General features: G+C 52.2%; 9 protein-coding genes across 9 annotated transcripts; 2 read left to right on the top strand and 7 right to left on the bottom strand.

Moving 5' to 3' along the window:
- Positions 1 to 142: 142 nt before the first annotated feature.
- BJX67DRAFT_341404 (nucleoporin Nup120/160) lies at positions 143 to 4690 on the bottom strand. Its single transcript, XM_071027891.1, has 3 exons — positions 3952 to 4690; positions 1750 to 3885; positions 143 to 1701 (listed from the first exon to the last, which is right to left on the bottom strand). The coding sequence occupies exons 1-3, from the start codon at positions 4589 to 4591 to the stop codon at positions 536 to 538; spliced, it is 3942 nt and encodes a 1313-aa protein (XP_070891046.1). The 5' UTR covers positions 4592 to 4690; the 3' UTR covers positions 143 to 535.
- Positions 4691 to 4867: 177 nt separating this feature from the next.
- Positions 4868 to 6475, bottom strand: BJX67DRAFT_341403 (recombinase RAD51). Its single transcript, XM_071027890.1, has 4 exons — positions 6168 to 6475; positions 6025 to 6104; positions 5899 to 5966; positions 4868 to 5841 (listed from the first exon to the last, which is right to left on the bottom strand). Exons 1-4 carry the CDS (start codon positions 6252 to 6254, stop codon positions 5030 to 5032), a joined length of 1047 nt encoding a protein of 348 aa, XP_070891045.1. The 5' UTR covers positions 6255 to 6475; the 3' UTR covers positions 4868 to 5029.
- A 108-nt stretch (positions 6476 to 6583) lies between these two features.
- BJX67DRAFT_341398 (uncharacterized protein) lies at positions 6584 to 7818 on the bottom strand. The gene is made up of 4 exons (XM_071027888.1): positions 7688 to 7818; positions 7620 to 7637; positions 7040 to 7574; positions 6584 to 6954 (listed from the first exon to the last, which is right to left on the bottom strand). The coding sequence occupies exons 1-4, from the start codon at positions 7730 to 7732 to the stop codon at positions 6773 to 6775; spliced, it is 780 nt and encodes a 259-aa protein (XP_070891044.1). The 5' UTR covers positions 7733 to 7818; the 3' UTR covers positions 6584 to 6772.
- Positions 7819 to 8920: 1102 nt separating this feature from the next.
- Positions 8921 to 9384, bottom strand: BJX67DRAFT_98172 (uncharacterized protein). Its single transcript, XM_071035694.1, has one exon. The coding sequence runs from the start codon at positions 9287 to 9289 to the stop codon at positions 9044 to 9046; it is 246 nt and encodes an 81-aa protein (XP_070891043.1). The 5' UTR covers positions 9290 to 9384; the 3' UTR covers positions 8921 to 9043.
- A 687-nt stretch (positions 9385 to 10071) lies between these two features.
- On the top strand, positions 10072 to 11412 carry BJX67DRAFT_98149 (uncharacterized protein). The gene is made up of 4 exons (XM_071035692.1): positions 10072 to 10402; positions 10453 to 10481; positions 10537 to 10677; positions 10730 to 11412. The coding sequence occupies exons 1-4, from the start codon at positions 10234 to 10236 to the stop codon at positions 11102 to 11104; spliced, it is 714 nt and encodes a 237-aa protein (XP_070891042.1). The 5' UTR covers positions 10072 to 10233; the 3' UTR covers positions 11105 to 11412.
- Position 11413: 1 nt separating this feature from the next.
- Positions 11414 to 14054, top strand: BJX67DRAFT_98150 (uncharacterized protein). Its single transcript, XM_071035693.1, has 2 exons — positions 11414 to 11938; positions 11988 to 14054. The coding sequence occupies exons 1-2, from the start codon at positions 11551 to 11553 to the stop codon at positions 13700 to 13702; spliced, it is 2103 nt and encodes a 700-aa protein (XP_070891041.1). The 5' UTR covers positions 11414 to 11550; the 3' UTR covers positions 13703 to 14054.
- On the bottom strand, positions 13921 to 14451 carry BJX67DRAFT_376905 (uncharacterized protein; the record flags this gene model as incomplete). Its single annotated transcript, XM_071031978.1, has 2 exons — positions 13921 to 14065; positions 14141 to 14451. The coding sequence occupies 2 exons, from the start codon at positions 14449 to 14451 to the stop codon at positions 13921 to 13923; spliced, it is 456 nt and encodes a 151-aa protein (XP_070891040.1).
- Positions 14452 to 14678: 227 nt separating this feature from the next.
- On the bottom strand, positions 14679 to 17851 carry BJX67DRAFT_98069 (uncharacterized protein). Its single transcript, XM_071035691.1, has 3 exons — positions 16690 to 17851; positions 15259 to 16642; positions 14679 to 15206 (listed from the first exon to the last, which is right to left on the bottom strand). The coding sequence occupies exons 1-3, from the start codon at positions 17395 to 17397 to the stop codon at positions 14803 to 14805; spliced, it is 2496 nt and encodes an 831-aa protein (XP_070891039.1). The 5' UTR covers positions 17398 to 17851; the 3' UTR covers positions 14679 to 14802.
- Position 17852: 1 nt separating this feature from the next.
- Positions 17853 to 20850, bottom strand: BJX67DRAFT_388085 (uncharacterized protein; the record flags this gene model as incomplete). Its single annotated transcript, XM_071034327.1, has 7 exons — positions 17853 to 18423; positions 18479 to 18668; positions 18719 to 19108; positions 19161 to 19528; positions 19582 to 19693; positions 19743 to 20272; positions 20343 to 20850. The coding sequence occupies 7 exons, from the start codon at positions 20848 to 20850 to the stop codon at positions 18314 to 18316; spliced, it is 2208 nt and encodes a 735-aa protein (XP_070891038.1). The 3' UTR covers positions 17853 to 18313.
- Positions 20851 to 20953: the final 103 nt, after the last annotated feature.

Raw genomic sequence — 20953 nt, 5'->3', positions numbered from 1 at the left:
TCTATCGTGGATTTAAATTGTTTCTTTTACCTAGCTATAATTTTGATACTTTAATGTGAGCGTAGTCAGTCCTTGTTCAGAAGATTATACTGGAAATATAGCTTCCCAGCGACAGCAGCCAGCAAAAAAATACAATTGGGTGATAATATTACAAGACTTTCCAAGCCAGTCATTCCATATCAGAAAGGTAACGACGGGAAGAACAAAGCCCTGAATTTGCGATACCAGAATGCACCACATCATGATAGAGTAAAATTCAAACATAGATAGATGCCTAGAGATACCTAAATACCGTCCTTCCGCCATACACCACTTGATTGAATAACAAGACATAAGGCGAGGTAAGTTACACAATGCAAGTATTCCCTTCGCTCAGTTCAGGGTGGTTGCCACGCATGTATCGCGTGACGCTCCATGAGGGAGACGCAATGCAATAATGTGATGGAAATGGAGCAAAAATGAAGTGAACAGACCAGACCCGACGGACCCGGATGGTGGATATCCCATAACGTAAATTGGCCGGACTAACCTCACCTCAAGTAAGCAGCATCGTATCATCGTTATCGGCTCTGATATCATCGGTGTCACCGTCTAGACCGAACTCCCAATCGCCGCGTTCAATCCTGCTCACACGGTCCAGTTCGGACTGGTATTCGCGACGTAGGTGGTCGAGGGTGACTATGATTCTTCGTCGGGGGGTATGCGCGGTTGTGTTTGTTGAAGTGGCAGATGTGAGAGATACTGATGACTTATTATTGGACTTGCCAGGTACAAGTTTCAGGCTTGATACCGAGCCATGACGAGAATTAGGTGTGTCGGCGTCGTGCATAAAGATGCTTCCGTCGTCGTCTTCGGGCTTAATGCTGGTTCGGCGGGCCCTTGTGCGAGGCTCTTCCTTGTCGACGAGAATGTAAGCTTCACTTTTATCAACGCAGGCGAGGAGGTTGATGAGAGATAGAAGTTCGTGTCTGATTTCGTTGCTCTCGGGATCGTCCTCGTCTAAGAGTGGGTGGGAGGTATCGCCTGCTTTCGCTTTAGAGAGGATCAGGTGGTGAGTGGATGTGTCTCTGGCCTGGCGGAGGCGTTCGACGTTGTGGTAGGCAACTTCTGCGGCGCCACGGTAGTCGCCGCGTTTGATGCGGTACGCTTGGAGAATTCTTTGGTAGTCCACCATGCCTTCGGCCCATTTGCCGCTGGGATCCAATATAGAGGAGAGTGAGGGTTGTTTCTGGGCAAGGGATACGAGGATCTCGTCAACGTGAGAGGCAATGTTGGGGATGAGTGATGTTGGGAAGTGTAGTATTTGCTCGAGACCAGCGCTACCTGGACCTGACACTGCCAGTATGCTTCTGACGAGGGCGCTGAGAGCCGATTTTTGCAGCGCTAGATCCTTATACCGAGCGAGTGCAGAATATGCTTGATCAAACTGGCATGTTTGTAGGGAAGCGTAGAACAGGCGCGAGAGAAGGTCGCTCCGTAATCGGGCACTATCTGGATCCTGCTCGCTACTGTGGGTAGTAGCAAGAGCTTGCAAGGCTTGGCTAGCGAATTCAGCGACATGAGAGAAGGCGCGGGCTTGCTCGAATATTGTCAGTACATGTTGAAAGTATCTCGGAAGCCCATTATGGAAGCAATCCGCGGAGACAATATCGATGAGGGTTGAGGACATCTCGTGCAGATTACCGAGCGGCTTTCCATGAGCTGCAAAGGTTAGCTAAAGGCATTTAGTGTAGGCATGTCCTGACTCACAAAGGAGAAATGCAGCCTTTCGGAAATACAGGGCTGCCGTGTCGAGCTCAGACATTGCCACATAAAGACGGCCCTTGACATAAGTAGACCAAGAAGTACTCGCTTGGAACCGTAGGAAATCCCAAGCAAGATCGATGTTGCCCTTCGCTATCAAATCGCATTGTATATAGACCAAGGCGTTCGGGTAGGCTACGTCTCCAGGGCGTGTTACCCATGAAAGCACATCTTGAATCCCAAGCGTTAATGTATAGCTCTGGGGCAAACCAACGGTCTGACGGGGCTTGATATCTGTGGCAAACAAATCCTCTAAGATGGTCGCAATCCTTCCGCTTTTCCCACTCGGGTGCGAATCGGTCAAAGAGAAAGAAGGAATGGAAGGGTCATCTATTGAGGGTTTTTCAGAGCTCTTCCGTGTATTTGAGCTCAGCCACGCCATCATCTCATATTCCCGAAGGAGAGCCACAAGCTCAACGAACAGTTCCACGGCATCGAAAGTAGAACCGTCCTCTTGCTGTACCTCCCCGTCCACGAAGACAACAAGTACAAGAAGATCAGTGAGAATCTGGCGCGTAAACATAATCGTCTCCTGAACGCCATTCACGGTAACTTTCGTTCCGAAATGTGTCGGTAGAAGGTCGGAATCTTTCCCAGGGAAGCCAAGCGGAATCGTCTCTAGGATTCTGTAAAACACCCCGTTTGGTAGACGGTAGATGTTGAGGTGCTGATTCATCTCAGCAATCAGATCGTCATAGAGCTGATTGGATATCTGTTCGACGAAATCACACCGGTCACGGAAAGCATCTATTCTATCCTGAACAGACGAGGAGGGCTCCGCAAAGATCTCTGCCTCGATGGCACCTCGGCAAAATGCCTCAAGATCGGCTGAAAATCGTTTCCTAAAATCCGATGCCACTGCAATCAGGTGCGATGCTTCCTCGAACAAGTCACCGACCTCAGATTGCAGGTTACGATGCCTCCACCGGTCCACAATCTTGTGCCCTTCACTTCGAAGCACTGACCCCGGATTGTGCAGGAGAAGTTCCGTCGAGCTGCACTCCCGCACTACCGCACAACTATCTGAAAGGAGCACCCAAGGAGTCTCGTAGTAGGCGTCGTAAGTAAGCGACACGGGCTCAAATCTCCGTCTATTGAGATCATCCGCAATCTGCCAGAATTGTCGCCATTTTGAGTCTGTGTCAGTACGGTATCGCGTAAAGTCCATCTCATCGTCATCGAACTTCCGAAGAGATACAGTAGCTGCGATCGTGGAGCATAATCTTTCTGAGAGAGACACGCCCTTTTTCAATGTATTCGATGAAGACAAGGGCTTAATGGCCTCCTGGTAGATCGCCAGAGCAGTCTCAAGGACCTCTGATGGAAATCCGCCAGGTCGCAGAAGAAAGTTCAGCCATTTTTCTGTCGGGTCGACGACATCAGAAGACGAGAGGCGCGGGGGAGCTTCTTGTCTCCGGATATCCGAGCCAGCAGAGGTCCAGTTAGTTGCCCAATCCGAAACCAGCGATTCGAAGCTGAAATGTAGAGTGTAAAGCTTATAGAGGCCGCTATTACGCCACAACACCCACAACTCCATCCGCTTCCCTTCTTCCGCCGGTTTGATCTGGAAATCTGCAATACTCCAAAACATATTCCCCGTGGAATCTGGGTCAAGAGGCCTCAGTGTAGAGCCAGGGAAAAGGTCCTCAATGACTAGAGGAGTTGTCAGGCCGCCCTTGACAGCCCAAAATTTGAAGCAGCCCTCTTCAAAGGGCGAATATGTGACGACATAGTAGCGATATTCATCGTCCAAGGCCCTCTCAACATTGAAGACGCGCATGAACGATGATTCGGAGGGGTTTAACGAGTATGAAAGTGCATCCGGCTGCTGTATTTCCCGGCCAAGAAGATCCTTCGTCGCAACTAACTTATTCGTAGCAAGGTTCCAGATCTTGAGTGAGTGGTTTAAACAGACCGCAAAAATGTACGTCTGATCGGATGTAGTCGCGACCGCGTTCGCTGCGTTAGGGTCGAGATTGCGATCATTATATTTGATAGAAGGTTGCGCATTCCATCTCACAAGCCCACGAAGCGAGGCACCCCAGGTCCTCTCGTCAAGAGTAAGAGGCGACCAATTCGAGCCTAGGAAGCACAATACGTCAGTGAACCGGATTCGTGAACCCTATAACATCATAGCGCAGGGCATACCATCATCAGCCGCCCTCCGAGTCAAGCGCAGAAGCGCCCCGTTTTCAAGGGAGATAAACAGCTCCAACGGGCTGCTCGTGTGTAGTCTATGCGGATGCGAAAAGGCCAATGGTGCAGGCACGTAAGATTTGCACCAATCCGAGACATTTTCATCAATTGACGCTGTTCTCCTAAAGAATTCCGGCCGCAAGGTGACAGTGTGGAGCTCCTTAGAAGCCGTGATCACAAACACATTCAACGCTTCATGTTCCTCCAGGTCAGCGAGAGCTACGCCCGACGGTAGAATCTCCTCTTGAAAGTCGAGACGCAGAGTAACATTATACTCGTGATGTTCGATTCCACCTTTCGTCAAATCCACGCATTGTATCTCCAAGACCTTGCTTTCGTTGACGACCCTCCAGAGAAATGCTCGCGGGTAAACATTGCGTTTGCGGAAATAGACAGAGCCCTGAGTTGCGAGGTACCGTCGCGCAAATTCGTCCTCGTCTTTCGCGACGGCTTCGTCCAGGCCTGTGAGGGACGATACTGCGAATCGGGCCCGGCTTTGGGTGCTTGTTTGTGTTGGAATCGGGATGTTGACGACGGTGCTCGACGAGTAGGGCCGGAGGTCGACCTGGGTATCTTTGTAAATTTTGGCCATGTCGAATGGCAACGGACCTCCTTCCACAATTTTCGATATTCGAATTAAGTCTCCATCGTCAGATCAGTTGGAAACGAAGTGGAGCAAGCCCAGCAGAGTTGCAGAGCAGAAGCTGAGTTGCTGCTCTCCCGCAACCCAGAAAAAACAGGGTCTTGGCGCTCCAACGCGCATCACCGCCTGTCTCTTCAGTCCAGATAGCTCTCCACACCAAACTTACAGACGGGTATATAAGGGCTTACGGCCACTCGCCTTAACAGGCTCGCTGCTCGCTCGTAATCAAATGATAATATGTTCTATACTCTGATGGATCCAGCTGCCATATGACTAGGATAATAAGAATATCTACAACACAATGTGCACCAAATACATCAATAAGCAGGTATGAATCAATCAATCAATCGTCGCTTCATAATCAAACATCAAGGGAAACACTGTCTCTCAGTCATTCTCCAAGTCCTTCGGGCTAGGGTCCCCTATTCCATCCTCATTAATAGCAAACAAACAGTCGCTTTCCGGAAGGCACGGGCTGTCGTATATCTTGCAAACTCGCGTCTCCCCCCGTCCCTTCTTCAGACTTAATCTCGTCGTGCTAGCATGAGCAATGATATTTCCGCCGATCGGCTTCTTGGGGTCAGGATTGAACATTGCACTTGGTCCTCCGTCGACCTGAGCAACAACTTGGTTTGTGATAACGACCGCAATACCGAATTCATCAGCCAGGCGCTGTAGAGTTCGCATGAACTTAGCCAGATGTGTTTGGCGAGTCGACAGCTCGCCACGTCCGTTGAAGTCCGTTCGGTATAAGGAGGTAGCCGAGTCGACGACTAGTAGAGAGAAGCGTGTTTCGCACATCATCTGAGACGCCTGGTTGAGCAGTTGGAGCTGGTGATCAGAGTTATATGCTCGAGCATATGCCACATTATCCAGTACCTCTTCACCAACGAGGCCGTACCGCTGGGCAACAGCTAGCAGACGCACTGGTCGAAAGGTCCCCTCTGTATCGATGTATAAACACTTCCCTTCCCCACCGCCCATGTCAAAAGGCAGTTGGCACGTAACAGCAAGCGTGTGGCAGATCTGACTCTTTCCTGTTCTAAACTCGCCGAATATCTCCGTGATTGACCCCGTCTCAATCCCACCTCCGAGAAGTGTATCCAGTTGCTTGGACCCAGTGGTTATCGAGATAAGTTCGCTTCGCCTAGCATGCATTTCAGTGGCAGTCGTAAACCCCATTGGGACCATTTTCGCAGCTACCACCCAGAGGCCGTCAGATGATATTCCCCAGAAACTTATCGCACGTAACTCACCCTCGACCAGAATCTTGGTTGCCTTTTGTTCTGAAATACCCTTTATTTGCTCCAATAAACGTTTTGGTCTGCAGAAGATCAAGCAAAGTGAGCATACGAATTCCCGGCAGGGTGCAATAAACCTACGTATATGCAATCGATTCAACGGTATTATAGCCCGCGTCCACGAACAGTTTGATGTCTCTGGATGTTAATCCCGCCATCCCCTAAACCCTTTTAGCCATTACCCTCTAAACAGCAGGGACGCTTCCACTTGTGGACCGTCTCACCTCCAACGAAGATAGTGGAGTGGGTGCTCCCGGACCTGGAAGTCCGTTTTCATCGTAATCATTCTGGCTCTCCATATCTGCCGTCATTTTCAACCTGAAAGAGCCGAATGCACCGCAGACTCTAGATAAACTTGCCGCCTGACTCAAGACGCGTTTTCGTCAGCGCGTTAGTATTCGCAGAGTCGTGCAGTGGATTGCTGTAATAGTTTTTCTCAAATACTCGGTCTGCGAGTGCTTTGCGGACTGTGTGATTGATAACAAAGCAGAAGGTTGGAGGGTTGCTGCGACAATATTTCAGTAATCTTCTCAATGAACAAGACAGGATGGACGCGTCGAGCCATCACGAAGTCACGTGCATTTCGGCACCAATGGCCGCCTTCGCCTCCCAGCTTCGGAGAACCACTCAGAAATCTGGAATATCAATTCCCGTTCATAATTTTTACCAATGAATGAATAAAATACAATAGCCCAATCTTGGATTTACTCTCAACGACCCGAATCCCGTCCGAAGGTGTTCCATTCTGCAGCAGGGACAATAACTTTTCGAGATTGAACACCAAAACACCCGCCAACTGGTCAATGTTGAGATGACTGATTTACCTGCATCACTTTGTGGTGACAGGCCCAAATCTGTCAGATGAAGCCCTACCGAAACTCTCGGTTGACCCTTGATAGATTGGCGTCAACTGAAACATCTCAGTCGGTCGTGGCGGTCCAGGTGGAAGGGTCTCGTCAAACAACCTGCTGAATCGTCGCCGGAAATCCTCAGATGAGGTCCGGCGACGGCCTAGGAAGGTATAAGCAGGGTTTCTCCGTCACGTGTTGGCCTTCAGAAGCAGCGCAGTACGGATTTAATCATGTCTGATACTCACCGTCACGTCCCGGCGTCCTCTTATACCCCACAACAGGCTTCATCCATGAGCTCCGAGAAGCAAGCCACCCTCGAGAAAGACGCCTCTCATTGTCGGATGACCTTTGTATCCCATGGCCAATGGCACCAAGATCAAGCTTCGGCGGGTGGCTTGAACGAAACGTGTCGATGTGGACGCTCTCAAGCACAGGCTCAGTCGAGCTCTCCACGGTGTCAGAAGTACTCCTCGATTCAGGCTCCATGACTTGAGGCGTCTGGACACTACTCGCCGTTGATTTATGCCTAAGCAGTGCACCTAGACCTGATATTCTGCCCTTATCCGTAACGCTAGGTTGCCGAACGAGGGATTCTCGCTTCATGGTCCATATCCCCTCAACTTCGATTCCTTTCTCCAATGCCCTCGCGCCGAACGGAATATCGGACTCGCCCGTTTGTACTTCCTCTTCTACTCGTAAATTTGCTTCCTCGGCAGCGCGTTTTCTCATCTTCCGTCGATTGTAGGCAAGGACGCCGAATGAGTATATGAGAACGAGACCCTTCTCCCGTCAGCCTTGTCTCGATAAATAGGGCAGGTACCTTACCAGGAGGAAAGCGAGAATCTATGAAGAACGTCAGTCATTTCGTTCCGATGACTATCTTGTCCACTTACCACGCTCAGCTTCTGCCACAATGCCCAGCCCTTCCAGAACCTCATGATGGGCCGCGGCTACAAGACCTGTTGGTCGAGGTTTAGGCGAACCGGCTATAGAAGTTGAGGTTGGGAAACTGCAGCACCGACAAGTCCCAGGATTTGTCAAGAAAATGAAAGACGCAGAGTATCCAGTCGAAGGCTATCATTGCCCGAGGACTGCCGTAGGTGATGATAAAGCAGTGATATTTATACCGTGCGAAGACGTGGGCGGATGGCTATAGCTGTAAAGCCGATCCATAGTAATAACTTGGAGATTCCCATAACATGCCGATGTTCGTCCTGGACAACCCGAGGAAGGAGCGATCCTCAGGTCAGGGAAGGTACGCGATTATATGGCAACACTTGTGCTCAAGGGCTGGTAGTCTACGCCTGCTCTATACATTGGCTCGCGGCCGTAGCAGCAAACCCAAAGAACGCCCATGATAACATTTGCGAAAAGAGCGATGGAGACAAGAGAATTAAAAAATAAAAGAAAAACCGGGAGAAGTCAAAAAAAAGTAGTCGTTCAGCCAAACAGCCAGATTCCCTGTACGAGACGGTGTAATCCGATGACGCCATCTCAGGGTGGAAGTGTCTCTGCAGAATTGCTTCCCTCAAGGGTCACTTCCATTGCTTAATGCCGTGTAGCGATCGTGGATTACTCGCACGAGTACAATCGACAACCCCAAGATTCGTACCGGGCACCAGTACCCGCTGGCCAAGACCGTAGCAAGGTCACTGACTTGGCGGCTAACCTCCCACTCGGCTATCCGTGACAGATAAAAAAATTTCGCAAAATTAGCATATACAAGCTAACCTTGCACTCTTGTATAACTTTCCAACTTGGATGGCAAGCGAGGATGAAGGAGACGAATAATTTACTCCTTAGCAACGTATTACTCGTAATACTGTAAGACGGACTGACGTTCCCGTTCTCGTCCGAGTGTACATTTTAGTGGCCCAGGAAGGCCACCCTACGCATCATCCATCTGTCCCCACAACGAAGAATATCCTGGACAGAAAAGCAATGGCATTCCGATAATACATAGAGATAACACCTGTAAGCAAGCGCCAAATTAACCAATACATGCCATTCCCTAAAGAGAAGAATAAATCCAGTCATGTCTTCGAACGAACATCCTTCGAAATGAAAACAAGCTGCTCCAGTCTGGCAGAGAAATGAAATCAACCACCCTTCACCGGGACACAAACAAACTTCCCAAAAACAATAAGCTCCCTGCGACATCTGCCAGGGCAGCAGTCAGCGTTCACCTTGCATAGATCATTATCCCGGCACGCCGCCGCGGTCGTCATCATACAGCCACCATCCTGGCACTACTGACCCTGAGCGCAGTGCAGGTCAGCTCGACAGCCAGAGCTACATTTGCCAGTCGGGAGGTCGCAGAAGCTCCCAACTTCACACTGGCTATCTTGAGTGCAGGTCCCGTGAGGAAGAATAACGAACGTCTGGTTGTTGATGTCGGTATGGTTACCGAAGCCAAGGGCTGGTGCTGCAGTAGCAACCCTTACGGCAGAGACAAAGGCCAAAACAGCCAGACCAATCTTGGAGGGAGAACGCATGCTTGCAATATTCAATCACCGTAAAGTCAAGAGAGGACGGGAAGAGATGCAGCTTGTAATTGAGGGAATGAGAGAATTGAATAGCGGAAAGGGTCACTGATCGTGAGAGCTCGAGCAAATTGAGAGAGGTGAGGGAGAGAAGAAGTTCGTCCGCTGAAGTGAGAGAGGCGCCATGGTTTTAACCTGGCGATGACTCTACGCTTCAGCAATGGCGACTTCCTTGACCAGAAACACAGGAAAGTCAGTGAACCTAATGGACTGCAAGACATCCGACCCCTGCGGTGGAAATCTGTTCCGAACTCCAGGACACTATCCAAGGTGTGGAACTTGAGAGCTAGAGCACGCATATTTTGTCTTTATACCCTGAACTCCTGACACTCGGAATCGGCGAGATTGAGTTAGGTTCAGACTGTGACGCATCGGCATCCATGGGACGGATTCAGGAACCCCCCTGGCCCTGGGGCTGTGCAGTTGTTCTCATTACAACAGATGCGCTCCAGACACATAATGCGCCTGGAAAACCCACGGCATCCTCATCAGGCGAACCATGGCCTAGAAGTCATCCACAGTTATAGTCCCCCGAAGGGAGAATAGAGTGGTCTAGAAAGGAGTTAGACTATTCCACAACTCTAAAACAACGTATTTAGCCAACCGAGTCATTCAATGATCAATCTGAGTTTATTGCAACGAAACTGGAGATCTCCGGACGGCAGTCCGGAGAAATGACGTTGTTCACCGGGCACGGAACTGCATTTCATCAAGGGACGATCCAATAAATTGTCCCGCCGGCCCCAAGCACCGAGCAGCCCGATCATGTGAGGCCTGGACGTGGTACTCTATAGAGGATAATTTCCGATTTCTTCATCGTCTTACCCTCCTCGAAACCCCGAAAATTCCACATCTTCTCGTGTCTCAATACCCTCGAAAATCGAAGATCCGCGGAGATGCCCCCGTTTCGCAACTTTCTGGGGAGAAGGCCTGTCCCCTCCAACAGCGGGGAAGCCGAGAACCGCCCCGACCCAACCACTCGATTCTCAGAGGACAGCCACCGTTCGAATCCATTGAGTATCAGGAAGAGTCACGAAACTGAGCCTCCCGAGTACAAATTAAGCGGTACATCCATCCTTTATCACCCGAAGATATCTTCTGACTGGGTGACATAGTTGTCGACTGCAATGGCGATTACCTCCCGGTACATACTATCCCTTCACACGCTCAAGCGAAAGCAAACACTGACGGCCGAACAGCCCTCACCACCAGAGAAAGAAAGCTTCTGGCGCAAGTACCCGGGCATGTCCAGATCATCTTCAAATCACCGAGACCTCGTCGACAAAAATGAACCATTCTCAATATCCCGAGAGTCCTTCGACTCGTACCGGCGGTCATTCGTAAGTCCATTTATTTGTCTCACCACAACCAAACTTGGGCTCACGAAATCAGGATATTTCCGCCCGCTCCCCCATAATCTACCCAGACGCCATGCCCTCCCGCACATCCCTCGACTCGCGCTTCTCCCACCTAAGCTCGCCCTCGGGCCAGCGCCTCGCAAAACACCCGGAGCGCGAAACAACGGAGGAAGATCAGTTTGAGGACGTCGGCCTGGACAACGGCGACGACACAAAGCCTAAGAAAAAGGGCATATTCTCCCGATTCGGGGACTTCACAAACGACACCCAGCCCGGGGATTCGAAGGGCTTATCGCATCTCGGGTTTCATCTCCCCGGTCGAAAGCGGGCACAGGGCCCGCCAAGCTCGGAGATGGGCGCAATGACGGCGCCTAGGCCTCCTGAGGTATCGGAGGTGCGCGAGGGGTGAGCTGAGCCGAGCTGGGGACATTGGTAGATTCTACACTCTCTGCATGACTCGATGTGAATGGATTGTGTGTGGGGGTTTTGTTTGACCAGGCGTCCTGGACTGGATTTTGCATTTGCTCTTTCCTGCTCTATGTAGCGGACCGGCTCCATGCCGGATAATGATGACGATATAAAGCTCCAATACTTTTTCTCGACACGTTCGAAAATTTTACGTTGAGCGAGAATATCATTGGTTGGCATTTGCGTTTGGGATTTTGTGGTCTTTCCCGCGTGAAACGATCTTATCGCAACGCAAACAGAGCAAACATTCCCTGACCGCCTTGAAACCCGGCAATAAAAAAAAAAGTCGGATATCGCAGCCAAGCCAAGAAATACCAGCTTCGCTAATCTTCCTTCTTTACTCTCACTTCCTCGTCCTTATTTCAGGCATTGGCCTGGGAATTTGCTATGGTCGGAGTGAAGCGTCGGGTTGACTCCGGCGACGACCGCAATGGCAAGCGGACAAAGACAAAGGCTGCCATTGCTTCGACGAAGAAGAGCAAGTCTGCGCCGGTGAAAATCGAGAAAGTCGGGAAATCGAAGGATCCGAAGTCCGGAAAGAAGGACAAGAAGGCGTCCAAGAAGAAGGTGGTGGCGGAGGAAGAGGAAGAAGTTTCTGAAGACGACGATTTCGATGTGGGCGGTGTTTCCGATTCGGAGATTGAGGAAGTAGACGATGCTGAAGATGTTGAGATGGATGACATCGAGAACGAGGACGATGACGATGAAGAAGAAGCCGAAGTCAAGGGAAAGACACCAAGCTCGAAGCCCAAAGAGGAGGCTGCGGATGCGACGAGTACGTATACCTTTCTCGCGACATCTGCCCGACTTGGCTAATTTTGCAGATAAAACCTCCTCCCGCGAGTCGCACATCAAACAAAAAGCCCTTCTGCAAGAGCGTAAAGCCGCGAAGCCTAACGCCGATATGATCGCCCGCTCGAAGAAGCTGTGGGAGCGCCTGCGCCGCAAATCGCACGTCCCCCTAGAAGAGAGAAAGAAGCTCATTGCGGAGCTGTTCGAGATTATCACAGGCAGGGTGAAGGACTTTGTTTTCAAACACGACTCCGTCCGGGTTGTCCAGACGGCTTTGAAGTACGCCAACGTGGAGCAGCGGAAGCAGATTGCCCTGGAACTGCGGGGGAGTTATGTTGAGCTTGCGCAAAGCAGATACGCGAAGTTCTTGATCGGCAAGCTGATCGTCCATGGTGATACTGAAATCCGGGACTTGATTATCGCTGAATTTTACGGCAAGGTCAAGCGGTTGATTCGGCACCCGGAAGGCTCGTGGATTCTCGATGATATTTACCGGACTGTCGCAACACCAGAACAGCAAGCCAATCTCCTGCGAGAGTGGTACGGCGCTGAGTTTGCCATCTTCAGAGACAACGCCGCCAAACCTGCGGACCTCTCCACGATTCTCGAAGAAGACCCGGCCAAGCGATCTCCAATAATGCACTTTCTCCTCGAGCTCATCAATCAGCTCATTCAGAAAAGGACCACAGGATTCACAATGCTCCACGACGCAATGCTGCAATACTTCCTAAACGTTAAACCCGGTACCTCCGAAGCCACTGAATTCATCGAGCTCATCAAGGGCGACGAAGAAGGGGACCTCGTCAAGAACATGGCCTTCACCAAATCCGGCTCCCGGCTGATGTGTCTCGCCCTTGCATACTCCAACGCCAAGGACCGCAAGCAACTCACCCGCTTCTACAGAGACACCATCAAGATGATGGCCGGCGACCTCCACGGCCATCTCGTCCTCCTCACTGCTTACGAAGTCATCGACGATACAAAGCTCACATCGAAGCTCGTCTTCCCAGAACTCCTCAACCAAACTCTCGACGAGGAAGCCCGCAACGAAGAACTCCTTTATCAAGTCAACGACCTAACCGCCCGCATCCCCCTCCTCTACCCCTTCGCCAACGACAGAGTGAAATGGCTCCTCCCCGATCCCGATCACGCCGTCCTCGCCGAAATCCGCGAAATCCGCAAAGAGACATCAAAGAAGGACCCCGCCGTCCGTCGCCAGGAACTCATCAAGGCCGCCTCCCCGACCCTCCTAGACCTCATCACCGCGCGCGCAGACACACTCCTCGAAACAAGCTTCGGATGCCAGTTCATCGCGGAAGTGCTCTTCGACGCGGACAATGCCGAGAACAAAAAGGACGCCGCACTGGCTGCCGTCGCTGCTGCCGCCAAATCGCGTTCCGATACGAAGGACGCTCCCTTCGTTGGGCGGACGCTCAAGTCGCTCGTTCAGGGCGGACGGTTCAACGCCGCCGAGAAGAGGGTGGAGAAGGTGTCGCCTCCGCTCAATTTCCACGGGTTGCTCTACGAGCAGATTAGCGAGGAGATTATGGATTGGGCGACGGGGTCGAATGTCTATGTTATTGTTGCGTTGACGGAGTCCGAAGACTTCGGGAAGAAGAGCGAGCTGCTGAAGGCGTTGAAGAAAGGAAAGAAGGCGCTCGATACGGCGTCCAAGAGCGAAAAAGACGGAAAGAAGGCTGGGCCTGTTGCGAGCGGTGCGAAGCTGCTGCTCGAGAAGATCGCATAGACCCGACGTTTATATATCCAGTGTTTCCGTAATGTACAGCAAAAGCATAATTCAACCTTGCAAGTTTCAACAGGGTATCACAGTAGAATCAACCAGCCCGGTATGTGCGATCCCAGAAATAATTTATACAGTCGACGGAATTACAGACATCCCTCATAACCATACATCACAACAAATCAACAACATCCTCCAGTTGTGGGCAACAATAGACCTCATAGCTACGACCCCAACCCCCCGTCAGCCTTCTCAACCTGCTCCAGCACAACAGCATAGAACTTCCCCGTCCCACCACCACCGGGAGACCCCATCCCCATTCCCATCCCCAACGTCGGATCATTATACGGCCCCGCCGCTACAATCGCCCTATATGCACATAATCAACTCAACCAACTCGCGCTCCAATTCCAGCAAAAAACAAAGAGGGCATGGGAAACATACCACCCCTTATACTTGGGCGCATTAAAAATCTCAGTAAAGGCATTCAGCACGCGCAGCGGCAAGCCCAGGAGACTCGGGAGTCCCAGTCCCTCGGGTAAGGAGCCCGGTCCGTGGATGGGGAGGCCGAGCTTGTTGATGGGTGTGTATTGGAATTGGGGCTGGTATTGTGCTTGTACTTGTGCTTGCGCTTGGGCCTGTGCGCTTGCAGGGCCGGGCGTGAGGGGGTTTAGGGTTGGGGAGTGGACTTGGTTGCTGGCGTGGGTGTGGTGGAGGGGGGTTTCTTGGAAGATGAGGAGGCGGCGGTTTGGCATTTTTGGTTGTTTTTCTTCCTTTTGTCGGGTTGATTTGGTGCGATTTTCTTCCGGAGAGTTCACTATAAGAAGAAGTAGATTCGGATATGGAGATAGAGAGGATGAAGTTGAGCTACGAAAAGTGTGGAAGCATGGAAGCAGACTTGTAGAGGGGTTGTAGATATGATTCCCGATCGGGAAGTCGGATTCGCGTGGCGCGTCAGCACGTGCAGCGGGGAGATCAACACCTTGGCCGGAGAAGCTGGACATTGACTGAAGACTGTCTTTCTAGAACAAAAATAAAGGAATGATATACATGGGTATCACAAATATCCAACATTATATAAAGATAACCTCCAAACTCTCAATAAATCAATCAAGCTCCCCATCCAACACGCGCCTGGCAGCCTCCAGCCGCCGCCGCAACAACTTGGCCTGCTTCTCATCATACTCTGGAGATGTCGTGAGTCCCTGCAACTCCATACATACATCCCCCAAGCTCTTGAAGAGTTGCTCAAGGAGCCGCGTGTCGTCCTCGTTGATTCCTAGATTGCCGTTCGCCGCGTTGGGGAACGGGCTTGCTGCCGCGCGGACTGTCGAGACTAGGGTCGAGGCGAGGGACGTAGGTGTTGCCGAGCCTGTTGTTGCGGAGTCAGGCCGCGGCGAGGCGAGAGCTTCAACGCGCGATTTGCGAGGGGTGGGGACGGATGTTTCTGAATCCGGACGAGGTGCGTGGGCTTGGTTGTCCTCGGGCTCCGCGTAGCGGTGGTTTAATTCTGATAACAATGGTTAGTAGAGGCTCCCCTCAATTGGTGGAAAGCAGCGTACCATCATTGAATTTCCGGTCCCAGTACAGAACGCTCTCAACGTCGTCCTGTCCCTCTGCTGCTGTCGCGAATGTCGCAACGGTCGATATCGAGGTGGCGCTGCCGGACCGGGAATGCCGCGCAGAGCGTCGCTCTCTGATCGGTCGTGTTGTCTCGACCGAGGTATCTGACGCGTTGCTTTGTCGGCGGAGCCGTGCCTGACTATAATTGCCCAATGCACTGTGCAGGATAAAATGCTCGTAATCAAAGGCGTCCTCGCGCTCTTCGTGCGGAGTATCATCCGTATGGTGCGGGACAGCAGGGAAGGCTTCCATCGGGTTTTCCATCAAGTCATCGTCCAGAGGCTCGCGCAGGATCTCCTCCAACGCCTCGCGGTCAATTTCGGACCGGGGTGATTCTACACCGTTTTCTCCCTCTTCGGCATCTTCGTACAGGCTCTCGGCGGTGGAGCGCCCGTCCTCGTGATCAGTCAGCTCAAAAGGTGGCAGGATAGCACCGTCCGATGATGTTCTTCCCGAGGGAATAGTTTCTGGGACAAGAAGTGTCGAGTCGGTGTTGCTGCTTGATGTATGCGCACTGCCGCCCCCGTGACTGCTGCGTGGGGACTCGACGTGTCCATATCCCGCCCCCGGATTAAGATGATCATTGCGCTCAGTCGGGTCAAGAGGATTGGCATACCAGTGGTTTGCAGCTGTCAAAGGGCTCGGTGTGCGCAGGCTCTGCAGACTACGGCGTCGGAGGTTATCTTCCTGCGCCTTCACCTTGAGACTCGAGATCTTAATATGTAGGCCTTTCATTTGGTCCTGCAAATCTCGTACCTGGAGCTGTGACTGGGACCGAGAAGGAGGATCATGTACAGGATAGGCTGTGTTGAAATCCTCTATATTGGAGATCTTGATTTCCTCCGCCTCCTCCTCAATTTCGGAGGATTGAGGCGAATCGGAAGACGCGTGGTGCTTGTTTGACGGAACTCCGGCACCCGGATACTCTTGTATCGACGATACTGACGCTCGATGGGTCAGGTACGCGCGGTTGGGCGCATAGTGGAAAGATCGATCGTCAGTATGGAAGTTAGAGCTGGTGCTAGGGCCCATGGCGCTTGCGGATCGCGATAGATTCTGGTCATGGCTCGGCTGGTTTGACGGTATGTTGATCTCGCTGTAAACTCGCGAGTGCCGATTATTGCCGGTATCCTGTGAGCTATACGCCTGCCGCGGCCGAATGACTGACGATCTTCGATCCGCTGCACGATGTATCGACTGATACAAGCCCCCAACGGGCTGTCCTAGACCTGCAGAAGCGGAAGGCGCGGGTGACGGTGAAAGCGAGGACGGGGTAGACGAGCGCATCGACGAGCGGGCCCGCGTTAGGTTCCCTTCCATCAGCTGCAAAAGTTAGCACCACTCTCCTCCTCATGTAAATCTGAACGTACCGACAGCCTCTTCTTCGCATTCTCCAAAATCCGCTCCGCCTCGCTGCTCAGAATCGCCGACGAGAGGTCCTCATCAGGTCCCGCTTCGTCATTGGTTGACGCCGTGTTTGCGTTCGATTGCCCGCCATCAGACGGCACAGGGGTTATGCGACGGTCACTCCTGCTCGATACACGGCTCTCCTGCAACGCCGCGTAGTCTGCACGCCCTTTCGTCCCATCGAAGGACGAAGTCTCACTTGTGCCGCTGACCGTCGAGCCCGACGAGCTGCTGTACGTTCCGGTTTCCCGGTCGTCCGCTTCGCGTACCGAGACCGGCGACGCACTCACGCTATCCCGTTGCGATATGACTTGCGAATTCCTCATAATCCCTCCATTCCGGAAAGGCGATGTGTTGTCCTCCTCACCAATGTCCGACAAGCGGCGGCTGGCAGCATCGTGACGCTCGTGCATCCACGTGTGGCGCGGATAGGCTTTTTTCTGGGCTCCTGGGGCGCTATTCCTGGTGGGGTCGAGAGAGTATCCGTTTGAGTAGTTCGTTCGCGTTTCGTAGAAAGACTGTAGGTTGGATAGCGAGGGCAGATTGAAAGGAGGGGACGGGGTGGAGTTTTCGCGCTCGTTCTCGTCGAAGGGCAGAATCATGTCCGGGTTCGAGAGAGTCGGCGACGGGGGGATTGGAGGTGGAGGATGTTGGTGATGTGTCGAAAACATGGCGCTTGATGTGTCAATTCTCACCCGTGTGAGACGTTTGTTGCGCGGCACCAGCACGAGGGACGACGGACGGGTCTGTCAGTGGTGTAAACAAAGCGGTTCCCCTTTTCCGTTTGCTAAGCAAAGGCCATCTGCAAGTGCTGGCAGTCGGAGAATCACTTTCCACTTTCAGAAGAATTGAAGCTGCAGGGGATGAGCGACTGCAAGGACCGCAGGGAGAGCTTTGGCGTATGGGAGGCCAGAGTCCCCTGAGACAAGGAGACAGCTCAGAGAGAGACGGGGACAAAAGGAAGGGTGACAAAGAGCAGAGAGACGGCCAAGATTCGGATAAATATGGAAAAATATGGTGATAATACAGTGGTCTTAAACAGTTAATGATGTGTTTTGAACTGTGATCCCGAAGAAATGAAGGTCTCTGCGATTTTCATCGGGGCGTTGCGGATTTCTCCTGATGCCAGCCCAAAACGGCAAAGATCGCATCCACGCCAGAAGCAAAAGGAATTTAGGGGGACGGTCTGATTAAAAGCAATTTCGTCCCTCCTCTTCTGGCGTTGCTTGCTGATCTTTATCTCACTACTGGCCAGAATCCCACCGTTGAGCGTGGGATTCACACTCGTGGTACCATGGCAAGTCGATCCATACGAGTCACGCAGCGAGTCGAGAATGGAATGCAATGAATTAATGCTTGAAGAGGATATTTGAGATCTCCTTCAAAGCCATCTCCCATCGAAGCGAAGCGAAGAAGCGCCCACATCATCCATCCCCAGCACATTAGTAAACATACATTGTTATTAGGAGCTTGCAGTAGTAAAAGAAACGTAAGATACAGTTCGGGAGCCTCCAGAACATTTTGCCCCGAGCAAGGCAGGACACTCGCTAATCCAGTTCGTCAGTATCGTCGCTATTGCACGTCCGCTTACGCATAGACGTTCGCAGGTGGCAGAAGTTTCGCCCCATAACGAAGGTCAAACGACCGAGAATCAGTCGGGTCGAACACCGCGGCCTGGCGCTGCTCCAGGAAGAGTGCTGGAACTTGTTAGTCTTCTTGCTTGACACGGAGCAGGGAAAGAATGCTGCTTACAGGAAATTTTGATCATGTCGAACCAGCGGATCGCGTTCTCGTCACTGCCCTCCACAGCCTTCAAGATCCCACTGTCTGGCGATGGAGTCGCCTTAGGCGGCAGGCTCCGCATTTTCAGCAACATATGCAAGATATCCGAGAAGCGGTCACCTTGGCTGGCGTAGTATGGAGGTCGCTTGTCAAGTGGCCACTGCAGCTAGTTAGAAAAGTAGCACTCTCAGAAATGCCATACACTCTTACCCGCTGAGCAAAGTTTTCGTTATCCCAGGACCGGAAGAGCCAACACGTCCTCTCCACGCAGTTCAAGAGGACGAGTGAGACGAGGAAAGTCTCGAACCAGCCGCTCTGCTGGCGCTGCAGCAGTCGCCGTTCCAGATCGTTCATCACCGACTTGCTCAATTGCGCTGCACGCTTCTCTGTTGCAGAGCGCAACTGGCCGCACAATAGCGCATACGACTCGGCATTGGTAACTTCATCGATTGGGATTCGCCCATCATCGGTGGGCTGTGCGAGAGAGTGCAACGCGGTAGGCGGTAGGGACGGGTTGCAGAAAGTCTTCCAGTGCAGCTCTGCGTCAACCAGTATATGAGTGGCAACCCACAACTCCAGCGCCCTCTCAAGTAGCACGTCCTGACGAGTAGATTAGCATACTATATTCGCTTCAGGATCCATATTCGCAAACCTTCTTCTGCTGGGCCAATTCCGCAGCGAGCATCAACGTCGGCCTCATGACGTCGGACGCCTCACGCTCGTAAAAGAACGGCGCAGTTTTCTTAATGTACATCTCAATCTTCCCGGGAAGATCATCGGAATCGCTGTCTAACAGGTAAAGCTCTTGCAGAGGTCCCTGGAACTGAGGGTCATCTCCAAGGCCTTGTAGCTGGGGGTCAAGCGTCGACGCCGGCGCCTTGTGGCCCTGAAGCGCACTGAAGGTGACGAAGACCATGCTCTCTTCAAAATGGGTGACCTCAATACGGCCCGTGTAGTGTTCAAACTTGACCTGATTCCGAATACTACTAACGTCGTGATATGCCAATGTGGCGTGCAAGTCTAGCAAAAGGTTAGTGGATTTCAATAACTCGTTAAGAGGAGCATAAACGTACTTGCATTGTACAGTTCAAACTCCTCCGCGATTCGGGTGCGGATGCACGGGTGTTTCCAGAGACGTGCACTTTCAACGCTTGCGCATGTTGTACACGGGCTGTCACCAGAGCACTAAGAAGGTCAGCATTATGGTAACCCCAAGGGGATAGTGAGGACATACAGGTTTCTTGAGCATGCGGCAACGAATACACGCGCCCCTTTTTCTCACTTCCTGAACCTCTCTGCGTCTAGCTGCGGAAAATCTGCCGCGAACCTTAGGCTTGGCCGGCTTGGTCGAATTGCCGAACTCGTTCACAAAGCCCTTGGTTTGAGAGTTAGGGTTCATCGCGATGGGGCGAGGGAAGGAGGCTGCGCGTTGGGTCGCTGCGGTCAGCGTCGGATCGTGCTCCTGGAGGCTGTCGAACAGCAACTGTTCCTGAGTCGAAAGCTGTTGGTTCCATGCAGAACCCATCTTAGACAAACCGTCAGAAAATCCAGTGCTAGGATCTTGATCCAACGGGAGGCCGTGAGGTACCATTTCACTAGCAGATGCGGCGATCATGGACAGCTGTGATTGCCGAGAAGTGGCAGTTGGATCGGGAGTTAAAGAAGTCTCAGGCAGCGGCGGGGAGGCAGATGAGGTTGCATCAAGCGACCCGGTTGGAGGGAGTGACGGAATCGCCGTCGCGTTCGAAGGCGACTGGGGGGACACTGGCGAAAGGAAAGACCCCATGCATTAGCGCGTTGACGGTAGACACCATAACAAGAAACAGATACTTACCTGGCGGCTTGATGTCCTCATCCATTTGATCGGGTTGGGCAGGGTGGCCCTGGAAGCCCTCCGCTTCGAGCGCAGGGTCAACGACCACGGTCTTACCACCCACAGTTACGGACTGTGTATAAGAAGGACCTCCCCGCTTCGTCTGGTCAGAGGCACCCACCTGTCTCGAGGCTTCAGCTAACACATTCAGGCCATCAAAGTTTTGTCGCGTTGTGTAGGGCACGTCAACCGACTTTCCTTTACCCTGTCCCGCAGCATTGGGATCCTTGTTCTGATCGCCGTCTGCAAGATCTGGAAGTTCGTGGAGTCGCAACAAGACGCGTTGTCTGTCCCGAAGCGGAATCGCCTGGCATTTCTTCACCAGGTGGTTGGTGAGACTGTCGATACGGCCCTTGGGAAATTTCTCACCGCACGCCTTGCACGTGTGCTGGTAGCGGTTACTTGCATCCTCGAGTTTCTGGCCTCGAATGAAGAACTCGAGGATGAGCTGGTTGGGTTTGCGACCCATGGTGAGATTGCGTGGCAGAAAACGAACGGGTGTCTTGAGGGCGGAGAGGGGGGATTTCGAGAATGATTCACGGGCTCAGAGTTCTGATAACAAAGTCTGATGA

Source organism: Aspergillus lucknowensis (assembly GCF_044049455.1).
Source record: "Aspergillus lucknowensis strain CBS 449.75 chromosome Unknown BJX67scaffold_2, whole genome shotgun sequence".
In the NCBI taxonomy this organism is placed as follows: domain Eukaryota; kingdom Fungi; phylum Ascomycota; class Eurotiomycetes; order Eurotiales; family Aspergillaceae; genus Aspergillus; species Aspergillus lucknowensis.
This window is presented reverse-complemented; position numbering and strand designations above follow the sequence as displayed.